Source organism: Mauremys mutica, chromosome 11, assembly GCF_020497125.1.
Source record: "Mauremys mutica isolate MM-2020 ecotype Southern chromosome 11, ASM2049712v1, whole genome shotgun sequence".
Classification (NCBI taxonomy): Eukaryota; Metazoa; Chordata; order Testudines; family Geoemydidae; genus Mauremys; species Mauremys mutica.
Genome location: NC_059082.1, coordinates 62,658,397 through 62,679,516, shown reverse-complemented (window position 1 = coordinate 62,679,516; position 21,120 = coordinate 62,658,397). Strand labels below are relative to the sequence as shown.

At 40.4% G+C, this 21,120-nt stretch overlaps 1 protein-coding gene across 3 annotated transcripts in view; it reads left to right on the top strand.

Annotated features, from left to right (window-relative positions):
- GRIN2A (glutamate ionotropic receptor NMDA type subunit 2A) overlaps positions 1–21,120 on the top strand; it is a 264,715-nt gene that overhangs the window by 193,203 nt on the left and 50,392 nt on the right. For all 3 annotated transcript variants that reach the window (XM_044978610.1, XM_044978609.1, XM_044978611.1), the window contains 5 exons: positions 862–1,030; positions 1,157–1,310; positions 3,903–4,028; positions 7,259–7,488; positions 18,461–18,621. In XM_044978610.1, the coding sequence (XP_044834545.1) occupies positions 862–1,030; positions 1,157–1,310; positions 3,903–4,028; positions 7,259–7,488; positions 18,461–18,621 (840 nt within the window). The remainder of the gene's footprint in view (positions 1–861; positions 1,031–1,156; positions 1,311–3,902; positions 4,029–7,258; positions 7,489–18,460; positions 18,622–21,120) is intronic.

Sequence of the window (21,120 nt, the reverse complement as noted above, 5' to 3'; positions counted from 1 at the left end):
CAGTTCAATCCTACTGAGTCTTTTAAAAATAAGAATTTTATTGGCAAGACCTGCTAACACCATATAAAATGTCATATGTGCACTATTATTTCAAAATTGATCCAAGACAACAATAGTCATTGTCAATTGCTTCGCAGTATGGCAAAATGTTTAATTAAGCCTCTTTTGCTCATTATCTGACCAATTTAGCCTCAATATACAATTCCACTACCACCTCCATTGAAGTCATCCAGTACTGAATTAGCTCAGTATGTTAAATCCCCTTTTCTTCCGAGTGCTATTTCAAGTACATCATTTAAATTGGATCCAGTGCTACCTTCAGCTATGTGGGTAACCATCCCCCTCTTGTAAAACTGGTTACAGGAATTTTTAGCTGGCTTACAAGATACATGGCAGAAGTGTGATACCAAACAATCCAATCTATTGCTAATAAAATCTATCTGTGGTATTTATAAGGTACTATCATCATCCTATGTAAATGCTGAACAAATTTATGAAGAAGCAACACATTGGAAGGCAGAATTTTACCCCACTGTCTATATGTCTCACTTTTGTACAGACGCTCCCCGACTTACGCAAGCGTTTCGTCTCAGAACGCCTTGCGTAACTTGAATTTTGCATAAGTCAGAAATGTATACCTGACTATTACGCAAAAAAAACCCAACAACAACAACAAAAAAAACCTATTTCTAGCTTACGGAACTTTTTCTGTAAGTGCGGATTTGCATAAGTCGGGTTTGCGTAACCCAGGGGGTGTCTGTATTCCACTTATCTTCTGATAAATACAGTCAAACTTGCTGGTATGTAGCCTCTTCTGTTTTTCATAACTGAACTGGTTGGTTCTTTCTCTCATGTTAACAGCAACTCAACTAATGAAGGAACTAACATAAAGAAATGTTGCAAGGGATTCTGCATTGACATCCTGAAGAAGTTATCTAGAACTGTGAAGTTCACATATGACCTATATCTGGTGACCAATGGGAAGCATGGCAAAAAGGTCAATAATGTGTGGAATGGAATGATTGGTGAAGTAAGTTCTGTTAGGTAAAAGAACTCTTAAGTAAAAACTTGGCAAACAAGCATTTTGAATTAATTTGGAGAAATATGGTATACCATATATGGGTAACGTTGTTGGTTTCTTCTCTTTCTGGGTCAGGTGGTCTATCAGAGAGCAGTTATGGCTGTGGGTTCTCTCACAATTAATGAAGAGCGTTCAGAAGTGGTTGACTTCTCAGTGCCATTTGTTGAGACTGGGATAAGTGTCATGGTGTCAAGGAGCAATGGCACGGTGTCTCCATCTGCATTTCTAGGTATGGTTTTTTTTCTTCCTTCCAGATCAGTTTAATTGCATTTCCATAGACTTTGAGAGCTTTTGCTATCACCAAGAATCTGATTGCATTGTTCCTCATTATTTGCTATGTTTCCAAGTTCTAGTGTCTTTTACAAATGGTAGCTCACATCTCACCCAAAATACATATCTTACCAATAGTCGTACAAACTAGATCTTACAAGTACTTTGTGAAAATCTACACCGATTGCACTTAAAAAGTTCCTGTTGTTTAGAACATTCCTACCTTTTCAGAGGTTTAAACCTCTGTTAGACCTCTCTTAGATTTAAACATGAAATTCAGCACTATCCCTCCTAATGGAAAGTTCTTGCTTTGTAAGCATGACTACTGTGGGTAAGTTACATCCACCACCAAATTTCTTTTGCTGTTTTATCTTTGATGAAATTCAAGTTTGTTACTTCCCTTTCAATAGCCCATGTTCTTCTTTCCAATCAAATTATGCACTTGGTGGTATCATTTAACACACACAGAATTTTTTTCTAATATATTTTCCACCAGCCTGTAACTTTTGCTGAGACTGCTTTATTATTAGCTGCTCACCTGGGGGGTTCCCCCTGACTGGGTTGGACCTGGTATAATGTAACTATATGTGATGTGAAGATCCACTTAGTTATTTATTCTATATTTGTTGTTCAATGCTGCTTTTTGCTCTTTTTAGTTTGCTTCTGTTTATTTTTTAATCCTACACCTCATCGCCAGACTGTTTATATTATTTAAGAACATTCTGCTTAAACTATTGTTTATAGCCCAGCTTAGCTGCATTGTCCTGTTCTGCCCTTTGCCTTATTTCTATTTTAACTAGTTTAATCTGAGGTGTAGTGTTGCTGACAGTCTTGGATGTTTTCTGTTCAATATTTATTTCTGATCAGAAACATTCTGAGACATTTCAGTACCTCTAAGAGAACTTCTCTAATATTGTACCACATGTCCTCTGAGCTGTATTTCAAATTGTATCTTAACTAGGTTCTCCCAAATTAAAACTTATTCAGCCTATGTCTTTTTTTTTCCCTCAAAGCAACATCTAAAATTATCTCTGGGTTCTCAGTACTCCTTTGCCTTTAAAAACACATCCTAATCCCCTTTAATTTTTACGTAGCTCTTATGCCAATTAATATGTGAATAAATAACACAATATTTATTATAAACACAATCTGGGTTTCTTAAAAGGGCTCTCCTTATGTCTGTCTACTTCCAAACTGACCTGGAAGTCTCCAATATCCCTTAAGAAACTCTTTTTTCTTTTGCGTACTTGCTACACTATTCCAGCCAGGGGCGGCTCTAGAAAATAGGCTGCCCCAAGCAGCCGTGCGCAGCGCCGCCCCTTCCCCGGTCCCGCGGCCGGTCCCCTCTTCGCGCGGCTCCGGCTGAGCTCCCGCAGGCATGCCTGCGGGAGCTCAACTGGAGCCGCGGGAAGAGGGGACCCGCCGCAGTCATGCCTGCGGCAGGTCCGCTCGTCCCGGGCTCCGGTGGACCTCCCGCAGGCATGCCTGCGGCAGGTCCACCGGAGCCAAATGCCGCCCCCCAGGGAAAGGGCCGCCCCACGCGCCTGCTTGGCGCGCTGGGGTCTAGAGCCGGCCCTGATTCCAGCAAAAATATTCTCATTACAAATAGGTATGATCCATCTTATTTAAATAAATAAATCTAAGTCCATCACTCTGTCTCTGAATAATCCCTGAAAACATGTTATTCAGATTTAGTAAAATTATTGCTACACTTACTAAGAAGCTAGTCAAAAACTACTACTACTTACCTTAAGAAACCTGTTCTGAAGATTAAAAACATAACTTGCGAAAGGACATCTTTGCATGTGGTGGAAACATGCAGAGATGTGTGCTCAATGGAAGAAGAGGAAAAAGGAAAATAAAAGGTTCCCTTCACTTACTACCCTCAAAAGAGTTGAAGATAATCTTCATTTGTAATAATTATGGGTATAAACTGGTCCCCCAGGCAGGAAATCCTTCCCTTTTCTGAGCATGGTAAAAGTTTTCCTTAAAACTTCAAAGTTCTCTGTAAAGTCATAGATTTACCTATTTTCCTGCTACTTTGGCTTAGCTAAAATAAGTGGGAGAGAGAGAGTTGGATTTGTACTTCAGCCCTGATTTAACAGAATCAGGACCTTAATGGTCATGTTTATATAGGCACATATAACTGAATCAAATTTTAGTTTGATTTGAGAACCAAATAAGCAGTGGATATGTGATAAATCAAACTAAAATTTGCTAATCAATGTGAGTGCAGGTTTTGCCCAGTGAAATAGGGAAATGCAGCCTTCATTCTTGAATTGCAACTCAAACTTAAGATGAATTATTATTTTTAAGTGTATTTAACTTATTTAGAAGCAGCAATCAAGGACAGGTTGCAGGTTTTCCCTCTTTCTTTCCCTCTTTCTTTCAATCTTCCAGTCAAACTGACCTCTCTTTACATATCATTACATAGCTAGTGTTTTGGTGGTAAAAGCTAATTTACAAAGAGTTGCTAGACATTAGAATTCTTGTTGTGCCGTGACTGGTTTAATGAACTGTGTTTCTGTTTCTCTTGTCTGTTTTGCTGCAGAGCCTTTTAGTGCTTCTGTCTGGGTGATGATGTTTGTGATGCTTCTCATTGTGTCCGCCATGGCTGTCTTTATATTTGAGTACTTTAGTCCTGTAGGATATAACAGGAACTTAGCAAAAGGGAAAGGTAAGCTTTACATTTTACAAAATCAAGGACTATGCAAAATTACACACCTCCCTCCCCTCACTCCTCTCAGAACAATCAATAAAATTGAAGCACTATGAACAGCTCTACAACTCCATTTACTTTTAACTAAAATGGTTTATCTGGTTGAGAGCTTGTGTTGTCATGTTTCACATTAATATATTGTCATAAAGAAGTTGGTGAACGAGTGATATTATGGAAAACCACACTGAAGTAATATGGTGGTCTAGATACCCTAGTAGGCCCAGAGTATTGATATGGAAAATATTTGGAATGATTAATAAATGTGTATCTTGGCACATAGGAGTCTCATTCTAGTTTCCGTGCACTCCAAGCCCCCATTGACTCTTGGGAATTGACTGGGAATTCAAACTCACTGATCTAAACTAGTGTGGTTTTCTGGTTAATTTTTAAAAAAACCTGGGGATTAAACAGGATCTAATACAGTCCTTGTAAAAAAGATAGGATTCCCTTGCAATAATTTCAGCTCTGAAAGGGGAAGCTTGGAAGGGCCATGTTCCTTACAATGTGGTGTGCACAGCTGTATGTTGGACTTGCTCCCTTATTTCCAAAAATATTTGATTATTTCAAAATATATCACTACATCAAATTATTATAGGGAATGTACTTTTCTCAATTAAAGTATTTTAGTAGCATTGTTGCCCTAAGAATCAATATTTCTTGCAAGCATTTATACTGTGCTGTGCATCTCACTTTATTTACTTTCAGTGTAAGAGGTTATTGTTTTTTAACTCTCTACGTCACACACACTTTATTTTATAGTTAAACATCTTTCAACTCAGGGAATACCATGGGGACTATTATATGCTGACAGTATATTCTAGTGTGTGTCATAGGTCTTTCAGGATGCTCAGATACTATGAAGATGGGTACTCATAAGAAGCTGAGAAAGTAGGTAGATTACCCTCTTCTTTGGTAGATTCTAAATATTCATGGTAATAAACTTTTAGGAACAGATGACATTTTTCTTCTGGGTTTTTCTCAAAAGAATTTAGGATATATTTTCTGAAGAGGTTCCCTATGAAAATCACAGGCAAAAGAAGCAGTTTAGGGGCAATATTTCCACTCTTTCCACCTAGCCACTTTTACCTAAGTCTTTGATGTCATGTAGCTTTCATAGTTTCATCTGTTTAAAATATTAACAAACCCTAATAGATTTAATAGTCATCAGCTATCTCAATATATTAAGTGTTATGAATGTTATTTGCAGAGGAAAAAACATGTTGTATAACAGTCATACATCTGCTGATGAGCAAGGATCTTCACTCTTGATGTAACATTAAAATAAAGCGGGCCTGACTTCCTCAAGTCACATTGACTTGAACCTGATTTGATGCCTTTGAAAATCAGGCCATGTAAAATTAAACAGATGTCACTATGTAATTATCTAAAACTCCTGGAGCCTTCTCAGTAGTATATATTCCTGGTTTCTAAGAACATTAAATACCATAGCTTATGAAGGCCAAATGATTTAACGTAGCATTTTTTGAGTATTAATCTATCAGAGAAGTAGCATGAGCCATTGGCCAGATCCTTCCATCTTCACTGAACCTCTGCCAGTCCTTGCATTGATTCCAATTACATGAATCTTAGAACCATGAGGATATTTGTGTGGGATAGTCCTACTCACAGGAGCAAGGGCTGCAGGATCAGGCCCCATAGTAGTTCAGCTTCCAGTGACAAAAAGAACAATGATAAAAAACCTAACCTTCAGCTTTTATACCCAGCTTCGCTTTTCTTGAATGACTTATGCTTTTCTTATCTCCACTGTTCATATAGTACATTTTATCCACACTATCAGTTCAGCTTTTAATGGCCTTGAAAGGTACTTTCATAAACCAGAAGTCAGTCCCAATTGCATATATTTATTGCACAGTATTCTCATAGTGCCACCACATTCAAGGAAGCAGATCATCTTTTCAAAAGTCATTCTGTTTGAATGTAACATCAAAAATTAACATGGTAGTAAAGGAAGAGTTCTGTTGAAATGGAGTATAAATTAAGTGTATACCCACTGTGTGAGTAGGAGTTTATTGCTTTATAATGTTTCTTTTACCTCCTATTTGTTTTCCTTTCAATATTTCTGTATATTGTTGACATGTTTAAAATGGTTGATAGTGAACCTTGCATTATACAGAAATTAATTCTTGTAAATCAGGCTTTAAAAAAGCAAGTCAAGCAAGTACTATTAATTCTAGAGGTTGGTTGGGAATTTTTTTTATTAAATTGTTTTTGCATTAGGAACCCCAGATTCTCTAAATCTGAAACTGTTTACAGGAAAGGTCAGTTTTAGCTACTTTCCAGTTTAAAGAAAAATAGAAGTAAAAGGGTTTTTTTGAAATTGTAGTGGTGTCCCACGTTGCCATTTTTTGAAACAATGTTTGATTTTTTTGGAGGGTTCAAAACATTGTGTTGATAAATTTAAGTTATTTATAATATAAAAAGTTGAAATCAAAATGAAACATTTTGACTGATCTGTCCTGATTTTTTTTTTTTTTTAATTTTAGGTTGGCGAAAGTTTGAGATTCTGACTTTTTGTGAATTTTTTTCTACATTTCAAAACTTTTTGCAGGACAGGAAACAGTTTCCTACCGAGCTCTAATTAAATCTATTTTTCTAGTAGCCTGTTGGCACAGGGCTATACAAGTAAATGATTTTTAAATGGATAATATCCTTGCTGGCCCCCTTGCTGTTTGAGTGTGGGGGTTCTATGTTGGCCATTCTTTCCTGCATCTTTCATCCCAAGTGCGAAATCAAATCTGATCAAAAGCATGACTAGTTGGGTCAGATTCTTCCCAGTAATACCTCTCTAATCAAAGTCAGTGGGAACTAACTGCATTTTGAGGAGAGACTGTATCCTGTTAGCCCTGATTCAATACCTGATTCAGTACTTAACATTTGCCTAACATTATGCATGTCAGCAGTTCCTTTGTAGCCAATGGGACTACTCATGTTTTAATTTAAGTACAGGCTTAAAAACCTGCTGAATATGGGCCTTAATGATTATTCAGAATGGAAACTTGATTAAGTGTGATTAAACTATTCCGCTCAGAATTTAATTTTCTGAATTTAAATAATTCAGTGGGAAAGACTTTGCACTGAACTAGTCAGAGTTTATAATGTCAAGAAGCGTCATTAAAATAGAGCAGAGAGGACAAAGACTAAAATTACTGTGTTTTTTGCAATTGCAGCTCCCCACGGGCCATCCTTCACCATTGGAAAAGCAGTGTGGTTGCTCTGGGGCTTGGTGTTCAACAACTCTGTGCCTGTTCAAAACCCGAAAGGGACAACCAGCAAAATCATGGTGTCAGTTTGGGCCTTTTTTGCTGTCATTTTCCTGGCTAGCTACACTGCCAACCTGGCTGCATTTATGATTCAAGAGGAATTTGTTGACCAGGTGACTGGGCTAAGTGATAAAAAGGTACGTGTTCAAGCTCTGAAAAGAGACCCAATCTCCATTTTCCCATTCATTGTACTCAGTTAATCACAGATATGCTAGATGCCAAAAGTCCCTATCAAGATACAAACATGCAACTGGTGCTTTCGATGAAACTATGTGGCTTCATATTAAACTTATTTCTTTATTTAAAAACCCAGGGTCCAAATAATAAAAAAAAAACTATAAATCTATTTTTATAGAGGCTTTATATTCTTTTTCTGAAGGAAAAATATGTGGTGAAATGAAGTCATGTGAAACTAAGTTGTGTGAGTCATTAAACCCATGTTTTTTGAGTAGATGCAGATGCAGCTGTGTATTATTCCATATAGTCATGCAGGGGCGGCTCAAGACATTTCGCTGCCCCAAGCATGGCGTCATGCCACGGGGGGCGCTCTGCTGGTCGCTGGTCCCACGGCTCCGGTGGACTTCCTGCAGGCGTGCCTGAGGAGGGTCCGCTGGTCCTGCGGCTTTGGTGGAGCTGCGGGACCAGTGGACCCTCCGCAGGCATGCCTGCGGGAGGTCCACTGGAGCCACGGGACCGGCAAGCGGTAGAGCGCCCCCCGCGGCATGACGCTGTGCTTGGGGTGGTGAAATGTCTAGAGCCGCCCCTGTCAAGAGGCAATTAGGCTTTAGCAGTTTTGCATCAGCAAAAAAATTAGACCTGTGACTAATCATTTACCTGGGATCCAGAATCACCTGGCAGATCACCTCAGCAGAAATTTCTCCCTGAATCGCAAGTGGTTTCTGAAGCCCAAAATCCTATGGTCCCTCTTTGCAGTTTGGGGTATTCTAACAATCAAACTGTTCACCACAAGAGACAGCAAGAAATGCCAGCTGATTTGCTCCTGAAAGGATCTCAGTCTGGGCTCTGAGCTGGAAATTAGCAGTCCTGTATGCACCCCTGTATGCTTTTCCTCCAATTCTGATTACCTGCAGGTCATTCTCAAACTGAAACTGAATCGTGCCAAGCTCATTCTCGTTGCCATCCTGTGGCCAAGACAGTGCTAGTTCTCAGCCCTCCTCACATTATTGGATGGCCCTCCCATATACCTTCGTATTCATTCCAACCTCCTGATTCAGCATCATGGTCAGGTTTTGCATCCAGCACTCAGTCCTTGCCTCTCATAGCATGGATGCTGCATGTTTAGATGATGAGGAGGAACAATGTTTGAAGGCCATCTGGCAAGTTACGCGACCCCCGAGCGTTGGGTTTGGTCCTGCTTTGAGCAGGGGGTTGGACTAGTTGACCTCCTGAGGTTCCTTCCAACCCTGAGATTCTATGATTCTATGAAGTCTTACTTAACAGTAGAAAGCCCTCCATCTGTGCGGCCTATTTGACCAAACGGTTCTCAATGTGGTTGCTAGCTCAGCTGAAGATGGCTTATATCCAAGACATCTTGGAGTACCTGTTACACTTTCGGTCTTCTGGTCTTTTACTTAGTTTGTTAAGAGGGCACCTGGCAGTGATTGTTTGGCATTTTATCCACCCATCCATGGGAACACAGCGTTTTCAAATTCCATGGCAGTGAGGTTCTTGAAAGGAGTCACTCATCTCCATCCGGCAGTGAAATAAGTGGTTGCTTTGTGGGATCTTAATATTATCTTAGCTGCTCTTATGGGGTCTCCATTCAAGCCTCTTGCAACTTCTTCTTTCTCTCTCGTGTCAGGAAACCACTTTTCTTTTGTCAATAACCTCTCCAAGGCAAGTATGTGAGTTGCATGTTTGATAGCAGAGCCTCCTTATGTGCATTTTTTCCAAAGACAACATAACTCTGTGACCACACTCTGTTTTTATCTAAAGTGGTTTCTCAGTTTCATTTGAATTAAATGATATATACCAGTGGTTTTCCGTAAGCTGCATTCTACTCCGCATGAGCAGCATCTTCACACATTGGATGTCAGGCAATGTTTAGCTTTTTACCTGCATAGGACTAAACCTTTCTATTTTTCATCTCATCTGTTTGTGTCATGTGCAGACCAAATGAAGGGGGCAAGCAGTTTCTTCACAGATGATTTCCAGGTGGATAACTTCCTGTATCATGAGAGCATACAACGTACCTCAGACTGCACCTCCTCAGAGGGTGTGTGGTCATTCCATATGGGCCCAGGCAATACTGATGATGATTCTAATTGATGTTCCTATAAAGGACATTTGCAGAGCTTCTACTTGGTCCTCTGTACATCTGCTTACAAACCACTTTGGTATTACTATTGCATCCAGATCTGATGCAAATTCTGCAGTCTTTGTTTAAACAGGCTCTGAGCACCACCTCCTGCGAGTACTCCTTGAGAGTCACCTGCATAGAATATATGGCTGCATCTACTTGAAGTAGAGAAAATGGTTACTTACTTGTATTGTACTTGTTGTTCTTCAAGATGTGAATCAGATGTGTAATCCACAATCCACCCTCCATCCCCTCTGCAATGGAGCCTGCACTCTTGACGTTCAGTGTGAAGGAACTGAGGGAGGCTATGGTGGTGCTGCCCCTTTATCCTTGAGGGACGGTGCTATAGCCACAGGGTGGAAGTGCCACCCTCACAGGTACTGCTAGGCATAATTCTCTGGCTTCCATGTCTTGGATGTGCGTCCACCTACATGGAATACACGTCTGCATCCCATCTCGAAGAACGACAGTTACAATACTGGCAAGTAACCATTTTTTCCCTTTTAGATAAAACAGATACTTCTGCACAGGTGTAGAAGGATGAAAAACTGCACCAGGAACACATGCAATACGTATTTTGTTAAAGGTAGAACATTTGGAGACTATTTCTAAGAATAGTACTAATAATGTAATTAATTTACAAAACCATTACCAAAAGTCAATGATGGGAATAGGGAAGAACAAAAATTATTTTAAATTGCAACACATACGAAATATTTGATGGAGACATTTTTATGTTTCCCTTTCTTAAAATGGAAAGAGTAAGTGGGTGATACGTGACTGATGTGTTTTTGTGATAGCATGCTGTAGTTGATATGTAAATCTTCGTAAATGTAACACTGTGCCCCACTGTGTTCATGCGAGCAGCTTTTCCTAGTATGGTACCTTTTGATCACATCTCATGCTAAATTTTGAGCAGTATGGTGTGCTTTCTCATTTTGCTCTTACAGAGACAGGACAGGGGATTTATACCCAAATACTTGGATTATGAGAAATGAATACATAAGATTATTTTAAAACTACCATTCAAGAGACGGCAACAGATCAAATAGCTGCATTTCATACCCAGCTCCTGAATGATCACTGTAATTTTCAGAGCTAGAAAGAGTTAATTGCAGTCATTCTAGATGGCCATAGGAAAGACTGATAAGAAACAGAATGAGCAGGACTAATTTTGTTCTCATAAAGTCATGGGGTCTCAAAATCTTTTGGAAGAATGTAAAGAAGTTTCTTAAAGATACTTTTATTTTAAATAGTATAAATAATTAACAGTGAGACAGATAAATAACATTTTTCATTTGAGGAAAAAAAGTGGAACTGGAAAATGCTGCTCTCCCCGCTCCACTCCCCACCCCGCTTTTGGTGCAACCTGGAACTGAAAGTGTCGAAAGATGGGCTTGGCTACACTTACAAATTTGCAGCGCTGCAGCAGGGTGTGAAAACACACCCTCTGCAGCGCTGCAAATTGCGGCGCTACAAAGCGCCAGTGTAGTCAAAGCCCCAGCGCTGTCCGTTATTCCCCACAGGGAAGTGGAGTACGGACAGCAGGGCCGGCTCTAGACCCCAGCGCGCCAAGCAGGCGCGTGGGGCGGCCCTTTCCCTGGGGGGCGGCATTTGGCTCCGGCTGAGCTCCCGCAGGCGTGCCTGCGGCAGGTCAACCGGAGCCCGGGAGGAGCGGACCTGCCGCAGGCATGACTGCGGCGGGTCCCCTCTTCCCGCGGCTCCGGCTGAGCTCCCGCAGGCACGCCTGCGGCAGGTCCGCTGGTCCCGGGCTCCGGTTGACCTGCCGCAGGCATGCCTGCGGGAGCTCAACAGGTGCCGCGGGAAGAGGGGACCCGCCGCGAGACCGGGGAAGGGGCGGCGCTGCGCACGGCTGCTTGGGGCAGCCTATTTTCTAGAGCCGCCCCTGACGGACAGCGCTGGGAGAGATTTCTCCCAGCGCTGGTGCTTTGACTACACTTAGCGCTTTGAAGTGTAAGTGTAGCCAAAGCCTTAGATTCAAAGTTCTGGCCAATATATTGGAAATGGGTAATATAAATTGCACTGGACTTAGCCATCAGCTAGTGATTTCAGTACATCTGTGATTTTCTATATCGTTTTTGTTCTTCCCTTCCCCCAGTCCTCCCCAAAAAATAAATAAATCTTGAGCCAGAAAATGACAGTAATTCCTTTCCATATTGCTACTAAAAATTTACTTAGCCTATGGACATGACTTTGATTTTTCAATCTTTAAATTCCTTTTTATCTAACCAATAGATATTAAGTAAAAGAGGAGCCGCATCTTTTCAGAGAATTGGTTGAAGTATCTAGAAATCCTGAAAAATAAAGGATTGCTTCAAGATGTTCTTTTAGATGCACACATTTCCTCCCATCCCCTGCCTCCTGAAATGTTCTCAGACTTTAAAGATTTAAAATAATTAGTGTTTTAAAAAAGTAACCATGAGTTATGAGAGCAATAATCCTAATAATGTTAAAATAAATATTTTTTTTCTCTCTGGCCCTTTGGCACTCATTGCTAGGATTCCCTAATGCTTTTCATATAATAGCCCAGGAATTATCATTAGTGGTTTTCTTTAGCAAATTCAGACCCTCAGCAAGATTAGATTCTGGGCTGGTGGTGGGAGGAAGGGAGAAACTAACCAATCCTGAAACTCAGTTCAAATGGACACTGCATAATGAGCTGAAGAAAAACTCCAGTAGTTTTAAAGACCCGTTAAAGAGATGCTCTATGATTCTGTATTTGTAAAGAGCTGGACATAAAAAACCTCATAAATCCCTTCACTATCTGAATTCTTGGCTGGTGAATCAATACATTTTTTTTGTTTTGTTTTCTCTAGTCACAATTAAAAAGTCAAGCTCCTTTGTCAATATTGTCACTGCAATGAAGTAATCCCAGCCAGGCACTGGGGTTGTTATTGTCAGTTCTCTTGGTGATGTATTTATAGAGGAGAGTCAGGAGAAACCTATCCCTCTTTTAAGCAGTTGTCGCAGACTCTCAAAATTCAATAACTTCCCATCCAAGGAATGTGTTGTTTCTCCCTCCTTCTCCTATTGCTTTTGCTAAATATATGGTGACAGACGATTTACCCTTGTCCTCAGCTTTGAGACCTTTGTGACTCCTTTCTCTTTAGTAATCTTGCAAATGAGTCACTGAATTCCATGTGATTCTTGTCACACCAGAAGTACCCGCACAGAATGTACTGAAAGTGGGTGTTCAGAAACGTCTTCACAATGCTTCAGGAGGTTAGAAGAAAAGAGGAAATTATGTTTTGACATCCTTTTTTATTTAAAAGGATTTTTAAAAGCCTCGGTGTACTTTTTATATAAACACAAAGTAAGTGCAAAAGGTTGGCATTCCAAGCAGCTGTTACTTATTATACCATAGGATGCCTTTTAAAAGCAATATGGGGAAGATTATTGAACAACAGTAGGAAATTATAGATATTTTTACTGATTGGCACCTTAAGGGGCTCTAGCATGTGGTCTCCTCCATGGCTGGTGGCTCCATTAGTTTGTGACCACTCTGCCTTTGTGGTGGCTAGTTCCATATGGCCTTGTGCTCAGGGGAGTCCAAGGACTGACTGTAACTGGCCCTTGCTCAACAGGTACAAGATGTGGAGAAGGAGAGCCCAGATTTCTGCAGGTCATGCAATCTCTTTTGTAAGATGTAGCAAAGACTTCCCTCCCATCCCCAAGTGTATGTGTCCCAGTGTGCTGTAGCCTTGGCCAGAAAAGCCACCACTGGGTTGGTTGGGTCAGCACAAGTAGGTACTGTTAGTCATAGGGCCTCTTCCTCTGAGCGGTAGCTCTGTGTGGATGTCATGGAGAAGCCCTGCCCCTTCAGTGCATCTGTACAGGTCTAAGCATAATTTGGAGATGGTATTTTAGAGACTGACATTATACCATTTGTCATACTATTTGTCAATCCAAGCTAATGATCAGCACTGTGTAGTGACTCATGAATTTCCAGAATTTCATGTCTGGTTCATGTCGACTTCTCTGTATGTACAGAGCCTCTACTACAGCAGGGCCCCAATCCTGTTCAGGGCCTCTGGACCTCACTGTAATATTTAACATAAAAAAACCAATAACTTTAATATTTTCAAGACTTTAAGACCCATTAAATGCTCTAGACACAGTAAGAGACCTGTGGAGAGGGGAGATGATGATAGCTAGATTGCCTTTATTATAGGTAAGCTTGGCAGAATTAGATTTTCTTTTTATAATTTCAGTGGATAATATCGGTGCTTATTTGGAATCATTTACAATTTTTTTTATTGATTTAAATGTTCACAGATGGGAATTGGAGGGGGAGGAGTCAGTCAATAATTACTTAATGGTGGTAGATATTAAAATTCAAAATGTTAATGATTTATAGACCATTAAAACACACATTGTTAAAATCACATGTCAAAATATACAAAGTAAATATCCTTAAATCCACAAATCCTATCTGGTTTTACTTTTCATTCACCCATCCATTTGTAACCACCCTAATTAAAAAAAAAATCTAAATCATTGGATTTTACCCATGAAGTCTTACTTTGCCTATGTGTAAATTTTGATTATTATCAATGGAACTATTTTTTCACTGGTTTGTGTGTAAAGTGAAATCAAGATTTACTGACATTACTGATAAAAATCAAATCCTTTCAAGCCTAATTATATGTAGGATTTATAGCTCTGCTTATTATTAAGGTTGCCAAACACTTCCCAATATAAGACCCTGTTTCAGCTGCTTTTCACTTTACCAAAACTTCAACTATTCAAGCTGAAATTGTGTGTGTTGGATGTCTGCCCCAGGTTGGATTGTTTTGCACAGGCAGCCTTAATTCTGGCATTTCCTAATACCGGAATCCTTGATTTTTCAACCATGTAGTTCTTCTAACATAGTTTTCTTTTTGTGGAATAATATAGGGCATACATTTGAGCAGTTATTTACTGATATATGATTCATTGCATCTTTGTCAGAGTACAGCAGAGTTAAGTCAAGAGGCATCCTGGCTGACTGGCCAGTTAGTGTAAAAGTTTTGCCCTGTCCCCTCTCTCCCTGTCCTGCCCCTTCCACTTGCTATTAGAACAACACAGGATATGTCTACGTAGATAGCCTGGGTAGACAGATATGCACTAGCTCTGCCTGAGCTAGCGTGTTAAAAATAGTGATGTGAACATTGCAGCATAAGTAGTGGCACAGACTAGCCACTCAAATACAAGCCCACCAGATGCCCCAAGTCTATACTCAGGTAACTAGCTCATGCTGCAGCGACCATGCTGCTATTTTTAGTATGGTAACTTGGCAAGAGCTAGCACGTGTCTGTCTACCCAGGCTGGAAGGCAGGCTCCCAGCTGCAGTATAGACATTCCCACAGAGTGTCATCAGAATTTTCAGATGAAAGTTTCTATATGAATTTTTGATAGCTGTGACTTTAATTATACTTTCTGTAATTTCACTTTGTGCTGTACCTATAAGAAATAGGTTGATGGCAGCATAGCTGGAATCCATCTCTACTGTGGTGTTTGAGAAGGAAGAGAGTTCAAATGTGGGTATCATCATGAAGGATCAAGTTGCTTGTGAATAATGGCCTGATATCAGTCACTTGAATGAAATCATGTGGAGCAGAAAGGCATATAGATAAAAACGAACTATAAAAATGAGAAGAAGACTATTCTCTCAGCTCAGAGCATTAAAAATGTGTCATTGGGGTCCTAGATCAGTGGATGAGAGGTTTTGGTTACTGTATATGCTGCAGTGCTAGTAGCGAGCATAATATGGGGAGTTAAGAATGGATTGATCGTCTTTTGAATAATAGCAAATGTCCTTTTATGATCAAAATTGAAGTTTTCTGCATTTAATTTGGAGATTTTTATTAACAATAAAAAAGAGCTGAAAATACTTCACAAAAGGTCTAAAAAGAAAATTGCATCCTGTCAGCTACCATATATTCCAATTCCCACCAGGGTACTTGAGAACTTGAGTCTAAAAGCAAGACTTGCCAGAAGTGAGCTTTTTGCTGCCTCCTCAAACCCAAGCTTCATGGATCTTTGATGCAATCACAGGTCCTGTATTCTCCCTCCAACCTATGTCAGTTCATGGACTAGATATTATTAAAAGTATCATTGAGATTTTCAAATTCGTCCTTACAGCTGGGTGAACTATTTGCAGTACATTTATTCATTGCATTTAGCTCTTGTCCTGTTTGCAGAGCATGAACAGACCATCACTTCTAAAAAAAACCCCAGCTCCTTTAAGAATTTGCTCATGGCTAGCAATACTTGGTTGAATGTTTTGTGGCAATAAAGTCCAGCCTACAGATTCTTCTTGAATGATTTCCTTCTTTTGAGTTTTTAATATTACCATTTCAGTATATGAGTTGTGTGATTGGTCTGTTAAGTCACACATTATTTATTCTGTACTTTGATTGAATTACCTGTACTTTATAAGCCATTTCTGCTCTAAATAAATGTTTTGGAATTGAATTTTGACTGTCAGTATGAAATTCATTTCCTGCAAACATTCCTAGGAAATCAGCTTTGCTCATATGGAGCTTCATGAAAAGTGAAAACGGAGCAAAACTCCTGGAGAAGTCACCAAGGCATTCAAACAATTTTTTTTCCACTTTTTTTCCAACTCTGCTTTTACACATTAGTCCTAGGAATAGAGCTTGCAAAAACTCAGCAAATTTGAATTTTCAAAAAATTCAATTATTCCAATAACAGCAAAAAAAATATTTTTTTTGGTAAAAAGTTTTGTTGAAATTTTGAAAATGTGAACATTTTTGAGCAGGAAATTAAACCAGCCTTAGTACTTGAGGAACTAGTCATATTCATTTTAAGACACTAATTATAAGTCAAACAAATACCTGGACCTAATTCTCCCCTTAGAATTTGACTCCCACTGACATGTATGGAAGTTGTGGGCATATATCAGGGAGCAGAATTTGGCTCAATTTTGCTTACAAGGTGCAGAAAGGAGAGAGAAATGTCTGATTTTAGGGTAAGCCTGAATCAACTGGCACAGATAAGGTAGGGAAATAATCCTTTAAAGAGGAAAGCAGTGTGAATGTGCAAACAGAGATATACAGGAAGAAGCATATTGCAGCAAAATTAAATGAAAGTAAAGTTAGTTTCATTCTAGTTTGCCATAGGCTTCATTAAAATGAAGTATTTAATTGCAGTGTCATCCCATGAAAATTATACTGCAATAAAGAAACTATTTTGAGTCTAAAATCAAGGTTTGACAGAAGTGAAAATGTTCCTATAGCAAATAGTTTATAGGCAAGCCTATTTGCTGCTGTCTCACAGTTGGCATTGGCGCCTGGGAATTCTTGCTATACAAGAGCAAAATTTATGAAGGGAAGCACTACCTCTGTGGCCCAAACGAAGCATCTGCTGTATAAACGAATATTGGCTGACTCTCGCACTATATGGGAGATGGATTGGGAATCTAACCTTTACAGTAATAATACAAAGAGCATTTTACCACTGAAACTGTGGAGTGAGGATCCTAGATAATGTCTTTCTCACAATGAATTGCTTTTAGTCATATTAAATTGAAGTTCGTCAATAGTCAAGTTACTTCAGTTTAGGGCCAATTTTAACAAAACATTTTAATTAACCTTCACTTCTGGTAACACTTCCTTACAATGTTATCCAAATGTTTACTCAGTCTGAAACCCAAAGGGCTACTGCTAATCCTATGGAAATACTGAAACGTTCCCAGTGTGGTGCCTGTACATTCTGCCTTTCCTAGCTTCATAGCTTGTCCATTTTTTAACCCTATCCAGAGTCCATTTGAAAAAAAACTCCTCCCTGGCAGTAAGCCACCTACCCTAGGCTCTTTAAGTCATAGGTTGGGGGTGGGCTTAGGTGTGCACTATCCCAGCAGGGATTGTCAGAGGCATTGTTCAGGGAAACAAGGCAGCGGCTGCCGCACTTTTCAAAGGGTACAGAATGAACTTCCATCCACATGAAGGCAGCTGAACTGGTTCAAGCCAATTTCCCCCACTTTGACTTTGCCCGCTCCCTGTGGATGGGCAAGCATGCTGCAGGTGCTAGTCTGGTGCAGGCTTTGTGGTCCCTTGTGCCATAGGCCAATTAAAAGGAAGGCTCCTTGATTCCTATGCTGTCTCTAAAACTTACAGAAAATAAGAGAATGTAGATGGCAAGGACTTCATTTGAGAGTTGTATTTTCAGTGTGGCTGGCAATGGCATTATCACCTGTCCATCCCCACGGCATCACTTGCTCTTTTTTTTTTTTTTTTAGTTTTTGGTTTTTGATGGAGGGACTGGTTTTTGAGGGAGGGACATCCTCCTGGTTCCAGTGTCTCAAGCCTCCTGTGGTCAACTCAGCTGCCATCATGAGACACCCTAGAGGTTGCGAGAGAGCAATATAGAATGTCAGACATGTGCTGATGTCACTTGGGGCGTGAACATTTTCATACAGCTCCACAAGTGACAAGAGGGACTTTTGAAGGAGGTGTAGGGTGACCAGATGTCCCGATTTTATAGGAACAGTCCCGATTTTGGGGTCTTTTTCTTATATAGGCTCCTACTACCCCTCACCCCCTGTTCCGATTTTTCACACTTGCTGTCTGGTCACCCTAAGGAGGTGTCAGTCCAGCATGGCAGAAGCACAAGTTGTCCTTGAAGCAGGCAATGTGGAGCAATTAGCTGGACAAAATTCAGGCCTTCTATGCAAATTATTTAACAGGAGATCAATCTGACAGAGTTGTCTCATCTAGGCCATGTGTTTACATGTTTATTTTGAGTGTTTCTTTCCTTCTCTCTAGTTTCAGAGGCCACATGATTATTCACCCCCCTTTCGATTTGGAACCGTTCCAAATGGGAGCACAGAGAGAAACATCAGAAACAACTACCCAGATATGCACCTCTATATGACAAAGTATAATCAGAAAGGTGTTGAGGATGCATTGGTCAGCTTGAAAACTGGGTAAGCGTTTTTTATTTATTTTAATGAATGCTGCAGGCTTTACAGAAACTGAGGAATATTGATCCATGCTTATAATGATAAGGGACTGTCAGATACCAGGCCTTGGTTCTGGGTGAATGGTGGTTCTACTCAGAGATGGACTTTGTAACCACAAGGGAGCAAAAGCTGTCTGCACATAATGTTTGTGCCATTTGAATCATGTTGGAGGCTGTGATACCAAACATTCGATAGGTTCAAAATATGGAATTAAAACTTCTCAAATTGAGAAGAAAAAAAGTACAAATCAATGTGAAAACCCAAACCATAGTATAGTGGTAATATGCCCAACACTGAAGCAGCGTGTTTTGTGACAATCTGTTCTCTACTCTCTCCCCTCTCCCCCAGCTGCCTTTCTGGAACTAGCCTTTTAAGTTTGGCAAAACCAAGCAGATACAGCCTTAAAGTGGCCATTTTGTAAGCAGCAACCTCCTCCTCTTCTAGCTAGTCTGTACCTTTTAAATGTTCCCCTTCTTATTGCTGATCACCTAGCATTGCGCATTCTCACAGACACAAACCATTTGATTTTGTTCTTCATAAAATCTATTGGGATGGGATGGACCGCAAATGTCACCTAATTCATCTGCTAGCATTGTAACAGCATCAGTGTCCTTATTCCTTAAATAGCATAACTTAGAGGTTGTAGCAGGGTATGCACACCCCACCCCCATTTCGGGTTGTGATACCACTGCCATTAGTCTCCTCAACAGCCTCTAGGCCAAAAGCAGCCAGAATCACTGCCAGCAGCCCTTATGTTCAGGGCAGTGTGGTCTAGTGGCTAGAATCGATATAACTGCCCTCAGGTATAGGGCAATATGGCCTACCAGCCAGGGTCAATATAAGAGCCTTCAGGTGCAGGGCAGTGAGGCCCAATGGCCAATATCCAGGGAGGAGGAAGGGGCCACCATCAGGGTGGGGTGACAGCCTAGGCAGAGAGGCTAGGGCCCACCCGACTCCACAAAGCCTCAATCCAGGGCCCTGACTGTGGCAGAGTGCTCCACCCCTGGGTCAGTGGGGACTCCCAGCAAAACATGCTGACCTCACTCAGGTTGGAGATACCACTTGCACACCCTCTCTGGGTCACTTCCTACTGTGTTTCCAGGCATTGTAGTACATTGAGCATCGAGGTTCCAAGGCTCTTCAGTGTGGGTGATTCCCTGAGGCTTCATCGGCCTCAGCCTTCCAGTCTGGCTCTCAGGGTCTCCAGTTCCTGCATACAAAGGCTGTGATGGCTCTTCGGCTAGAGCATCCACCCAAGATCCTTCCCCTCTGGCAGTTAGCCTAGAATGAACTGGGCTGCTACCTTTTATACTGAGGCAGTAGTTGGAGCATGCCCAGCACGGTCTGAGGGGCGAGACTTCCGTCGCCCATAGCGTGGGGTTAACCCCCTCTTGTCCAGTGCAGGGTAAGTACACCCCGTCACAGATGGAAACACCATATACTGCCTTCCTGTCTTTGAACAAGTCTTTTCCTCTTTGAATGAAAGGTTGATCTCCATCCGTTTGCCCCCTACGGGTGCGTCTCACTATTTGCATATCACATACCAGTGCATATTGCTACAGTAGCAACTTCTGAACAACACAACACTAGTTGTGATCATCTTTTATAAACATATTGGTCATCTTCAGAATTTGACATTGTCTTACTAAAACCTGATTAAAACTATCAAAATTAAGTATAATAGAAGATGGAGATTGTTCACTTTTTTTAATGATTCAACTCCAAATGTATTGATTATATGAGAGGCTCAAGTTAACCAAAGATTGAATTAAAGTAGCAGTATATCTCCATCAGTGGCAATATCACATCTTACTCTAATGCATATCTTTTCTTATAAATATTTAAAGTTAGTATGGAAACTAATTTTCCTGCTACTGTTTTAACCTGTTACTTTTGTTTGGGCTTCATTGTCCAATCAGAATAACAGGTGCCTATCATTTTAATATAAATCTCCTCTGTGTACTGGTAGACAGTTATGTTATGTCTCTTCTTATGTCCAGATGCCCAAGTCTCTCTTAGCATTTACTTGTACTCTAGGTCCTGTCCTATAAACTTTTATCATTTTTATTGCTCTTTTCTGAACTATTTCTAATTTGTCAATATCTTTTTAAAATGCAAGATGTCCAAAACTGAAGGCAGCACTGCAGCTTATGCCTAACCAGTGCAAGTTATATGTTTGCTAGTTTATATATGTGTTGTGAATCATGATGGGACAGCCGAGCCTTGCTGCTTTCTGTATGAAACTTCCTGAAGGTAGCTACACTCAGCAAACGTCTTTACCTTGGCCAAAGATTTGGGTTGTTGTGTGTACTTGGGGGCGGGGGGGGGGGGTTGTACATGTTTTATGCAGTGTGGTTTTTGCTCCAGCTGCTTTCACTATAAAAGACTCTAAGATGTTGCTGTGAAACACAAATAAAACACCATTCAGGTGATGGTGTGTAAAGGCAGTTGGCTGGTTGCAAG